The sequence below is a fragment of the Microplitis demolitor genome, chromosome 1 (genome assembly GCF_026212275.2).
Source record: "Microplitis demolitor isolate Queensland-Clemson2020A chromosome 1, iyMicDemo2.1a, whole genome shotgun sequence".
Taxonomy (NCBI): domain Eukaryota; kingdom Metazoa; phylum Arthropoda; class Insecta; order Hymenoptera; family Braconidae; genus Microplitis; species Microplitis demolitor.
Genome location: NC_068545.1, coordinates 11,005,804 through 11,018,652, shown reverse-complemented (window position 1 = coordinate 11,018,652; position 12,849 = coordinate 11,005,804). Strand labels below are relative to the sequence as shown.

The following is a 12,849-nucleotide window of genomic DNA, read 5'->3' as shown; positions in this document are numbered from 1 at the left end:
TTGATAGTAATATAGGGGTATCCTGTATTACACTATGACATTCATGTTTTATATTAATGTTTTCCTGAACAATTATTGTCACAGTACATAAAAAAAGTACGTGTCAAGGAAATGAATTATTTTTCTAAATATGCATTTATTTAAGTGTTAAATAAATATTCTGTCATTTTAAAATAATCTATAATTATCATTAATAACTTATTCTCTAAGGCTCACTAATATATTTCATTATGCCTACTTTATAAGCTCTACAGGTAATCAATTTGATTTTATGCTTGCCACTTAACGCTTAATTATCGTTACTAAATATTTTGTAGTCTCTAATAATTTCTTTTGTTGGTGGATTATAAAATATTTAGTTAAAACAACCAAATATATGATTGGCAATGGACAATCAAATTATTCTGTTGTCATAACTAAAATTTAGTTGTCAGAAAAAAATTTTTTTCTCAGTGTAGTATTGCACGACTCATGATACGAAACATTAGAGTGTGCTTTACGATCGAAAAATTTTTTTTGCCTCACTTCGGCAACCATTGCACGATGCATGATGCGAAGCATCAAAGTATGCTTTACGATCGAAAATTTTAATTATTATACCCTTGTTAGTTCACGGAATGAAGATATTTTGCATACTATATTGAAGATAATTTAATGGAGATAAATTCCATATTTTTCAAAAATTTATTTAGTTCAGTAAAAACATCAAAATAGTTTAAAAAAATTTCCTGTCCATCAAGTATGAATCCTGTATACATTGTAATTAGCGAAAAAATGCAGTAACTGAATCAAAGTTTTTTTTTAAAAATTCTTTGAAAGAATTGTAGGTCTCCCATTGCGAATGGCTAGGTATTTTTATTTGAAATTTTTAATCGTTACGAATCGTCTTTGATCGTAAAATAGTATTGCAATTTCGGATTCCGAATGAAGATTAAAGACGGTTTGTGACGATTCGAAATTTTTAATCGTTATGAATCTTCTTTGATCGTAAAATAGTATTGCCATTTTTGGTTCCGAATGAAGATTAACGGCGGTTTATGACGATTTAAAACGATTAAAATTTAATCATTTTTAATCGTCTTTGATCGTAAAATAATAATGAATTTCTGGTTCCGAATGAAGATGAACGGCGGTTTATGACGATTCGAAACGATTAAAATTTAATCGTTTTTAATCATTTTTAATCATCAATTGACGATTCGTGACGATTTCTCTCGATCAACCCTCTTTTTAAATATTTATATTCCTTAAAAATATTTATTCTTAATTTTTCCAACTCTTCTATATCTTTATTCTTAAATAACTCTATTCGTCAATTTCTCTATTTTTAAATATCTCTTTTTCTATATATCTCTATTCTTAAATATTTCTATTTCTAAATATCTCTACTCTTAAATATCTTAATTTCTCACTATCTTTCATTCGCGGAAAAAAAATAGGAGCTGCAACAGGATGCATTCCTGTGGGAGCAACAGGATTTTCATGTTACAGCAACAGGAAAAATCCTGTGCGGGCAACAGAACAAAATTCTGTTGCAGCAACAGGATTTTCATGTTGCAGCGACACGATTTTTCCTGTGGAATGAATAGGATAAGGAATAAGTTTTATATACTATTTTTTTTGTCCACATAATGAAATTTCATAATTTGAAACAAATTCAAAGCTTGGAAAAAAAATAAATTTTTTTTTGACATTTTGAAATTTCGTTATACGGACAAAAAAATTAGTACATAAAACTTATTTTTTATCCTATTCATTCCACAGGAAAAATCGTGTTGCTCCCTGCTTAAAAAATCCGATAGATTCTCATAAAAAAATTTTTATGAGAATGAATCGGTAAAGTGTCCCATCGAAAAATGATAGTTCATGTGAGAACCTATGAGAATATTCAAACCCGAGCATAATCCGATAGAAACTTACCAAATCCTTCAACTTATGTCTCATTCATTCTTATATAAAATTTGTTGTACATGTTCACATTTTTATCGGAATGATTAGGAATGCGTCGTACTTATACATTTCGTAAAAGAATCAATTGAAAATATAGACGTCTTGTTTCTTCTTGTTGTAAAAGAATGAATGGGAAAATAGTTTCATTTTTTCACGTGAATTCGTAAGCGACATTCTTATGGGAAAATCTATGAGATAATAATTTGCAATGCGTCAATTTCTTATAAGATTCTATGGGTACAAGTTTATACCACTCTTACCGCTGTATAAGAATGAATGAGAAAATAGTTTTATTATTTTTACGTTAATTCGTAGGCGACATACTTATGGGGTTCTATGAGAAAATAATAAAAAAATGAGAGAAATATCGTATATTTCTGTTTCCTAAGATAATTAAAAATTATTTGGAGTAATTTAAATCTTAAATTATTTTCAGTTGAATTGAATAAGAAAACAAGATCATTTATTTCTTTGTTTAAAAAAATAATTTAATTACTAGTTGACAACTCATTTTAACTCACTGAGAGTTATACAGTAGACTCTGGTTATAAGTTACATCGGACGCTCTACTCACTCTCACGTCAATTTCATTTTTTCCTGTAAGTAAGAGTATAGACAGAAATATTAACTTATAACCAGAGTCTACTATATATTATTTTCCAACTTCGGTAAAGAAGAAATCTTTAATTATTTTCCAACATGTGATGGGACTCGAACTGACGACCCTTCGATTGAAGGTCTGAAAAAACAGTTCAAGTCAAGTGCTTTAGCCCGCTCGGCCACCACATGCATTTAGAAATCGAAATTTATTCTTTTACTTAAAGCTATCCAGTACTATATATGGCCAAGACTAAGCTTAAAAAAAATTATTTTTACTTATTATTGAAATTTTGATAATATGATGTTCTCTTTATTTTTTTTAGTAGTTTTAAATTCATTTGATGCATTTTTTTTAAGAAAGTTACTCAATTGTTTCTTTTCTTTTTTCATAATCTTGAAAAATGTCAGTTTTAAACTTTATTAAATTGATTAAATTACAAGAAAAAACAGATAACATTCGACTCGAATATTCCTAAAATGTTTTCCGATAAAAAAAAAACACGAGGTTGTTTTTAGTATTTAAAAAAATATAGCGTAAAAATTCATTTGTTTACAACAAATTGTTTGTTTAATAAACAAATGAAAAATTATTAAAAAATTATTTTTTTATAAAACAAGAGAACATGATAAATTATGATTTAAAAAAAAAAATAGTTTATTAATATTAATACTAAGCAACAAAAAAAATTTTTAATTAGCAAATGCGCTTTTTAGCAATAAAAAATTTTTTTTAAGGGACGATTTTTTTCTTAAAAATCATTATTTTCATCAAGCATCTTATTCCGAAAAAAAAATTTTTTTAAATCTTGTTAACAATGCATTTGTTTATAATAATTATTTGAACGATGTCAGTAAAATTTTTTTTAAAATTATTGTTAAGTAGCTTTTAGCAATAAAAAAACAAAATAATCAAAAAAATAAAATTCCTTGATTGCTTTATTTACATTTTTAATTTTTCAATTCCTTAGATCGTAAATAAAAAAGTGAAAAATCGAAATTTTTTAATTTTTCCAACGGCGATTTTTTCTAAACCCTTTCAAGAACATCTCTACGAAGTGAAAAAAATCCTGGATTCTTAGTTTAGAAATAATCAGGGTTTTTATATAAACTTTGAACGAGTAAAAATGAACTAAATAACAAAAGCATAGTTAATTGAAAAATTATTTGAACTATTGATTCTATTAACGCGCGTGCATGCGCTGCTACCCGTTTTTAGTCCCATTTTCACCGCTAAATTAAAATTATAAATATTGTTGGGTACAGTTTGGGGAGTCAGGACTTTTTTTTGGAAATTTCCTGCTCTTTGAGGATCTTTTTACAGATTTTAGATATCGTAAATAGTTGTTGAACTATTTGTAAATAATCAAACCACTCTTTTTTTTTTGCTAAATTGTTAATGACTTACAATTTTTGCCAGGCCCAAATTTCCACTTTAGTTTTTTTTTATAGGTGCTATTTCGAATCAAATCAGACCTCAATCATAATTTTCAGTGGTCTTGGACAGATTTTCGTCAAAAAGGCACTTGTTGACTAGACTAATATGTTTATATGCGTAAATACCGTAACTTACATGAGACAACAAGTCATTGAACATACAAACGGGAATATGATGAATTTTATTATATCCTCTTAAAATTCAATTATTAATGACAGGATCATTTTCTCATGCGTTCTTATTAAAACAGAAATTTTGTAAATTTTATTGTTTTCTTTTAGAATCCAATTGTGACTGATAAAAATATTTTCGGATACATTCTCATCCAAATGGGAAGTTTATAAATTTTATTATATTCTCATAGGGTCTAATTATTAGTGACAGGATCATTTCCTCATACATTCTCATTAAAGTAAAAATTTTGCCAATTTTATTAATTTCTTATAGATTCCAGTTGTAAGTGACAAGATCATTTCCTTATACATTCTCATCCAAATAGAAATTTTGTCAATTTTATTATTTTCTCATAGAATCCCATCATTACTGACGGAATGATTTCCTCATACGTTCTCATTGAAATAAAAATTTTGCTAGTTTTATTATTTTCTCATAGATTCCAGTTGTAAGTGATGAGATCCAACCTTATAAAAACTGATTTTTTATAAACATTTGTATTTTCCGATAGATTCTTATAAAGAATGCCTTATCAGAATCTATGAGAAAATAATTTTTTTAAATACCTCCTATACAATCTCATAAAATTCAGTAAGTTCTATGAGAAGAGGACTCCCGCTTTCCATAGAACTCATTGATTATCATAAAATTTCTATGAAAATTTATAAGAAGCTATCGGATCTTATGAGATTTTTTAAGCAGGGCTGGGAAAATTAAGTTCGAGTATTGAGTAAAAGAAAGTGATGTCATGGAATAAAATAGAGTAAAGTAGAGTCATGTAATTTTAAGTAAAGTTAACTGTGTCTGTGATAAGTCCGGTGGACATACTAGTTTAAAATGAATATACATCCAGGGGATGGTTTTATAATAAATTGTTGGTTAACGTCCAGGGGACGATTTATTAATTTGGTCGAGGTTAATGTCCAGGGGACAAAATTATAAGGTTTAACGTCCAGGGGACGATATATTAGTGAGTGTGTGGGTGTGGGAACGTCCAGGAGACGAAATAAAAATTAGTTTATCATAAGAAAACGTCCGGGGGACGCATTAGTTTGTCATAAGGATTTTAGTTTGTCATAAGAATATTATTTGTTATAAGTAAAATAATACTTGCCAAATAAAATTAAAGCAAGGTGCTTGATTGATAAAAATTCAATTAAAACTTTTATCTAGATTATTTCAACCTACTTCATTATTCCTCTTCTCTCTCACATAATATTACAACCGACCCTGAGTAATTAATTAAATTAATTAATTTGCTTAAAATCAAATTTTACAACATCCGGTCCTGGAAGGCCGAATCCATCTTCTAGTCGCACCCTAAGATTCGACATAATACTTAGGTGCGATCAGACTTGGCAAGGTTAATCCCTCTGTCATAATGTATAGTTATATATAATTATATAAAATTATATATAATTATATATGACTAGCTGACCCGGCAGACTTCGTACTGCCTCAATCGATTGTAGAGCAAAATCAAAAAATCAACTCTGTTTAGGTTTCTACTATATAAAATTGGTGTATTCTCGTACGATGGACGGTGTGGCTCAATAATTTATAGATCAAATTGAACGGAATATAGTATAGTGCCAGATAGCTCAACTAGTAGATTACTCGGCGCGATACCGACATGGTTTGGGTTCGATTACCAGTTCGGGCTATCTATGAGCCGTTCCACGCCAAATCAAACACCATTTAGCTTTTGAATCTCGGATTTTTATGAAACTTTTTTATCTTTTAGCATAGGTTGAAAGAGGCCTTCATGATTTTTTTTCAAATTTTTTCCTCCAACCGTTTTCAAAATATCGAATTTTAAAAAATGAAGAGATTTTTCTTTCAAATGCCTGTAACTTCGCGAAAAAAGGTTTAAACAAAATTTTTAAAGAGTCAAAAAATGTTTGTTTTTAGATATCGTTTCGACAAAAAATATCAAAAAAAATTTTTGAACCACGCTTCTATTGAAATTTTAACTTTTAAGTATAAATGGTCGATTTACAAAAAAAAACCTACTGATCAATTTCCCTCATAATTTTTGCACAGTAAACTGTCACCTATTCTACAACTTTTCCAGCTATGCTCATAATGGGATCTATTTTTTTTAGATTTTTTAAATTTCATATTCCACTTTATTTTTAAGAAAAATGTTTTAAAATAATAGTATGCTCAGAATTTACTGTTAATAATCATCTGACACACAACTATCATCAAAATTTTCTTCCACAGAAAAATTATTACGAATTAATTAATAAATAATAATTTTACTAATAATAATAATAATAAATTAATTAGCAATAATTTTTCTGAGGAAATAAAATTAGAAAATTTTGATGATAGTTGTGTGTCAGATAATTATTAACAGTAAATCCTGAGCATGCTATTATTTTAAAACATTTTTCTTTAAAAAAAATTGGAATATGGCATTTAAAAAATTAAAAAAAAAAAAAAAAATAGATCCCATCGTTGTCCCATTATGAGCATATCTGGAAAAGTTGTAGAATAGGTGACAGTTTGCCGTGAAAAATTATGAGGAAAATCGATCAGTACGTGTTTTTAACTTCCCGCTAAGAAAATCGACGATTTTCAAAAATATCGGGAAGTTATTGTTTTCATCCCGATTTTCGAAAATCGAGTTTTCATCAGATGTCGACGTTTTGAGGTCCTAGGAAGCTATTCTGGCTATTTTCAGAATGATGTCCGAGTGTGTGTATGTGTGTGTGTGTGTGTGTGTGTGTGTGTGTGTGTGTGTGTGTGTGTGTGTGTGTGTGTGTGTGTGTATGTATGTATGTATGTATGTATGTATGTATGTATGTATGTATGTAAACTCTTTGTAACTTTTGAACTAATGAATCGATTTGGATGGTTGAGGTGGCAATCGAAAGAGCTTGTTGGCCATCAACTTTCCTGAAAATTTCAGATTATGTGATCGAATAGACTCGAAAATATTTGCGAATTACGAAAAAAAAAAATTTTTTTTTTAGTTTTTCATTGATTTCTCAAAAATGACTTATACGATCGACTTCAAAATCTAATCAGCTCTAGTACTCAATAAAACGCGTCGATTGCCACCTCAAACATCAAAATCGGATAATTCGTTCAAGAGTTATCGCGGGAGAAAGAAATGGTGAAAAACGGTTTTTTCTAAATATTTTCGAAACGACTGACGCGATCGATTTCAAATTTTAATCAGCTCTAGAATTCAATAAAACGCACCGATTGCCACGTCAACTATCAAAATTGATTGATTAGTTCAAAAGATATCGGCGTTGAAAAGTTAAAAAAATAACATTTTATGTTATTTTTTCCGGATAAATCATAATATAACGTACTAAAATGTGCCTGATATCATACCAACTTATCATTTTTATGGTTTCTTTTGATCATATAATGTCATCGAACTTGGTTTTTAGTTTAAATCATATTATCAACAAAAAAATCGATAAAACATAGTTTTTAATATTTTTATCGGATATTTCATATTTTATTGTTTCTTACATGAGTCAAAACTTATTTAAATCTTGATTTTGATCCCTGAAATTGATTTCTGCCTCAATACACTTATTTTACTGAACATAATCAGGAACTAAATTTTAAAAACCGCTTCATTGATGATTTTCGATTCTTAAATTTTCAAACTTGAGCATAACAGGTAACTTGTTAGAGCTCGAAAAGATCGTAAAAAAAAAATTGCATGTGACAGCATTTTCGAGCTCGAAGAGCTCGAAAATATATCTACACTAATGTTTTCGAGCTCTTTGAGGTCGAAAACAGCGGGAAGTTTTAGGGCTGGCCTGCAGGGTCAACCGACAGACCGATTTTTTTTTTCTAATTGTTTTTATCATTAAGAATGTATTTCTTTCTCTCGATTAACTATTTTTGGTTTTAAAATACTCAAAAAAAAATTTTTTAGGTTTAATAAATCGTTTCCTCTCGATTAACTCAATTACTAATTGTTATTTAATAAAAAAAAATAATCCTCTATTTCTTATTTGTCATTATTTTCAACCCAATAAACGTGTTTTTTGATTTTTTAAATTACAGATTATTTTGCATTATTTAAAAAATTTTATCAATTAAAATATAAAATACTATTTTTGAATATTTGTAGTAATTAAATTTGCCCCAAATATAGAAAATCAAACAAAAAATGGATTAACATATCAACTTTTACTTTAATTTGACGATAAAAATATGAAAGAATCATTTTTTCATAATTTTCGGCTAGTCCATTTTGCCCCAGGTGTCATGCGTAGGGGTAAGAATGCGCAAATGTATTGGATTTATAGTAATTAGACGGAAAAAAAAAGTTTTTTTTTATAAAATTTTGGGGGTACCCCGTTTTGCCTTCCCTACCCATTTTTGCCCCCTTCCTCCGCTGTATAAATAAAAAATACATTACCATAATACGTTAAAGATTATTTTACGACTAACTTATAATCCACCTTAGACAAGACTCAACTATATCGGCTGTAGCGTATAGGGTAAAGCGATAGTCTGAAGAGCGTTAGGTTGTAGGTTCGAATCGCGGGTAGGGCGAAAATTTTTGATAATTCATATTCAATAAGTTAAGGGTATGTGTAATATCTAAGTGTGCATTGTGATTATATCTCTATAAAGCGAATAAAAGTCACCTCTCCTGACCTTGAAGCTATAAAATCCTATCTCTAACTACGATCTAGAGTAAAAAAAAAATAAAAATTTTGCTGCTTAATCTTGATTTTAAATCGCAAATAATATGATAGTTTTTTTTCATATTATGTATTTATCAATATTAATTTTAATGAAGCATTATATAATTATGATCAATACATAATACAACTAATAATTATTATTAGCAATTATGAATAATGTTATGCTATTTAAAAGGAAAATTATAAAAAATATATATATATATATTTTCGCGATTTAACTTAACATTTTGATGATTTTTTCAATTTTTTAATTTCAATTTTTAAATTTTTTGCATTTAACTTAAAATTTTTCGACAATTTTTTTTGTTCTATAATTTTGAGAATTTATGAGAATTTAAAAAAAAATTTATTTTGTTATTAATAGTTATTTGAAAGGTTGAAATAATCAAATAATGAGAAATCTACTTCCATTTCGGATGCCAAATGGCCTTTTTTCCATTAACAGCGACTTTGTATGGGCATTGCACTTCTGTTTTGGTACAACCTGAAAATTTTTGAAAAGTTTTAAGGTTTGATAAATTATATTTTAGAAACGGCGTAGTCAATAATTTTCATTTTTTTTTTATATGGTTTCTAATTTCAGTCGTGATAACATACAAAATTTTTAGAAAGATCTTACATTGCGTTTTCATTTTATTAAAAAAAAATTGCCCGTAAACTGCTCTTCTCCATAAGAGCCCGTGTTAAAATTTCAATATTTTGAAATCGTTTTTCATGAAATTGGGGTGATCAATGTTACTCAGATTAGTCTCGTATAATTTATAGTCAATCAAAGAACAATCAGATGAATTTTTATAAAAAGCCTACATTAAATTAATTCACGAAACAACTACCTTAAGCGTGTGCGATTAGTTGATAATTCTAACGTTTTTTCTCGGGATAAAAAATTTCTACTAGATTAGAAATTAAATTAATGACATATCTGATAATTCCCGCATCACAAAATGATTAAACAAAAAAAGAAAATTACAGAAATCGAGTGTCTTTTTCTATAATTTAGTTGAAATTTTTGTACATATCTATGTGTATATTAGAAATTTTAATATATGGCTATTTATAATGCACTTTTATCGGACAATTAAATAACTATTTAATGTATACACCCGAGAAAAATGAATCATATATGGTCATGTATAGCCATATATGGTCATGTATGGCCATATATGGTCATGCATGGCTATATACGTATCATATATATACGGTCATATATAGTTTCCAAATGATTTCATATATGACTATGCATGGTCATATATGACTATATATGGCTACGTATACCCATGTATAGTTGCATATCAGAGTACACCATTTACTATTTCTCGTCTCGGAAATATATATGGCCATAGATGACTTGACCAAAACATATATAGGCGTATACGAGCATATATAGCTTTTCAGTGATTCTATACGTGGCCATATATGACTATGTATAAGTATATATGGCCATATATGATTATATGTGGGCATATATTGTCATATATTAAAGTACACAATTTATTATTTACTCATCTTAGATATCATATATGACCATCTAGGGCTCCATCTACTTTGATCAATGCAGATCTAAATCATGAGAAATTCCGATCTTTTATGTTCTGATTAGATTTAGCTAGATCTAAATTTTTTTTCGGGAATCTATTTTTTCTCACAAAGAAGAATTTATAAATGTATGTGATTTTAATAATTTAATGAAATTCGAAGTAATTCTGAAGAATCCCGCGAAAAACAAATCATATATGGTCATTTATAGTCATCCACCTGCATCTATATAAATAAAAAAGACTCTATATCTCATATTCATTCCTCAGCGCTGTGGTTAGCACGCCAGACTTTGAATCTAAAGGACTGTTTAATGAGAATGTCAATGAGGATAATCGGGACTGGTTAGATCGAAATGTTGCAAGAAATAATTTATGCTCAAACTACAAATTTTAAAAAATAGAAAGAAATAACTTTTATTAGCATTTTGTAAACGTTATTTTCACGAGATGGCGAATTCACTCACTCTAATAATACCTAAAACTATTAGGTTATAAGCAGAAATTAACTTATATTAAATAATTAACCCGAGAGATTAGAATAACCGATAGAGAATTATTTACAAGAGGTGAGGATGATACATCGAAAACTATATAGATATTAGCATAGAAAAACAAAAAAGACGCCGTTCTCGAGCTTCTTGCTTGTGAATTTTTGAATGCCTTGACTGAACATTCTCCTCGACGTTGACGACAGCGTCGTCAAGAGTTGTGTCCGCTGTGTGCACTGGTAGCACACACAGTTTGCTGATTGGTCGTAGAAGTTCCGTAGTAGCCGTCCTGAGGGTGACAACGCGGGTATGTCCGTCCCTCCTTGAATGGATTGCGAGAATTCTAGCGAGTTGCCATTTGGTCGGAGAGAACCGTTCGTCCGTGAGGAGTTCCATCGTCCCAACTCTTCGTTCGTTGGTAGAGTGATGCCACTTACTTATCCCTTGATGACGTTGAAGCATTTCTGCGCTCCAACGCCTCCAAAACTGCTGTATCAGTTGCTTTTGCAGTTTGTAGCCCTTGAGGATTGATTCCGTTGGGAGAGGTAGTGTCGGTTCCAGTATAGCAGTGAGCGGCTCTTCAATGAGGAAGTGACCTGGAATTAGAGCTTCCAGATCGGGTGGATCTTCTGATAGCGGCGCAAGCGGACGAGAATTTAACGCAGCCTCGATCTGTGTTAAAACGGTAGCGAGCTGCTCGTAAGTCATTAAATGATATCCGATAGTTCTTGCAAAATGGAACTTAATAGACTTAATGGCAGCTTCCCACTTTCCTCCAAAGTTCGGAGCTCCCGACGGGTTGAACTTCCACTGAGTGTTATCAGTAGCCTGAAGATGAGAAAGTTCACCAAGCGATTGTGATCCTGCAGTGAATTCCGCCCGTAGAGTTTCATCTGCACCCACGAAATTTGTACCACAATCCGAGTAGATGGTGTGACAGATGCCCCGGCGACTTACGAATCTCCGATACGCTGCGATGAATGCGCCAGTCAAATAGTCCGTGACAATTTTCAGATGAATAGCGGAAGTCGTGAAGCAAACGAAAACTGCAATCCACCCCTTGAAACTTTTCGCTCCACGACCTTGAAATGTTTTTAGAGTGACAGGTCCAATGTAGTCCAACCCAGGGTGCAGAAAGGCTCGAGCAGGTGTCACTCTAGTGGTAGGAAGTTGTCCCATTAGTTGCTGTGCTCGAACACCTCGGTGTCGTGCACAGACGACGCAGCGTAGTATATGAGATCTGACTTGTACGTGACCACCAATGATCCATACGGATCTGCGTAGCTCAGCCAGTGTCAGTTGTGTTCCCCCGTGAAATGTGCGTTCATGAGAATGGTCAATAAGTAACGTAGTCAGCAGTGAATGTTTGAGTAATATTGCAGGATTTTTGTGCTGACCGTCAAGAGTTGAATACCTTAAGCGGCCACCAACTCTCAAGACTCCGTGATAGTCGATGAAAGGCGTCAGCTTTGCGAGTGGGTGATTTTTAATAAATTTTTCCCGTCCGAGAGCAGTTTAAGTTCCCGTGCGAAGTGCCGACCTTGTACAAATTTTATCAGCAGCCATTTAGCTTCCAGCGGTTAGAAGTGTGGGGAGCGAGGACTGTGGCACTTTATTCATTTTATTGATGGCGCGTGAACAGATTCCAAGTGTTCGTATAAGCGAAGTCCAACGAGAGAAGCGTTCTAAGAGAATTTGCAGTGGGTGTGAATCTGTTGCAGCGAATGTCATTAGAGTTAGACCTGGCCACTCTTTCTGTTGAGATGTGGTTTGAGCGGGTGGTTCAAGAGATAGCCATTTTTCCTCCGATAAACTGAGCTATTTTGGGCCAAACGACCATAGCGAATGCTCCAGTAATTTTCCAACTGACAGTCCCCGGGAGGCAGTCAGCTAGACTCCTTTTCCCGGCGAGAAAGTTCCAGCAGCTTCCAGGAAGAGTGTCTTGTATTTTCACAACCTTGTTGAGAACATAT

The 12,849-nt window shown here is 31.1% G+C and overlaps 1 protein-coding gene across 1 annotated transcript; it reads right to left on the bottom strand.

Moving 5' to 3' along the window:
• Positions 1–10,975: 10,975 nt before the first annotated feature.
• Positions 10,976–12,055, bottom strand: LOC103579429 (uncharacterized). The gene has a single exon (XM_014445157.1). The coding sequence runs from the start codon at positions 12,053–12,055 to the stop codon at positions 10,976–10,978; it is 1,080 nt and encodes a 359-aa protein (XP_014300643.1).
• Positions 12,056–12,849: the final 794 nt, after the last annotated feature.

Bases quoted from the DNA above. Each gene is read 5' to 3' on its own strand.
- LOC103579429 (XM_014445157.1), bottom strand. From the start codon at position 12,055: ATGGGACAACTTCCTACCACTAGAGTGACACCTGCTCGAGCCTTTCTG.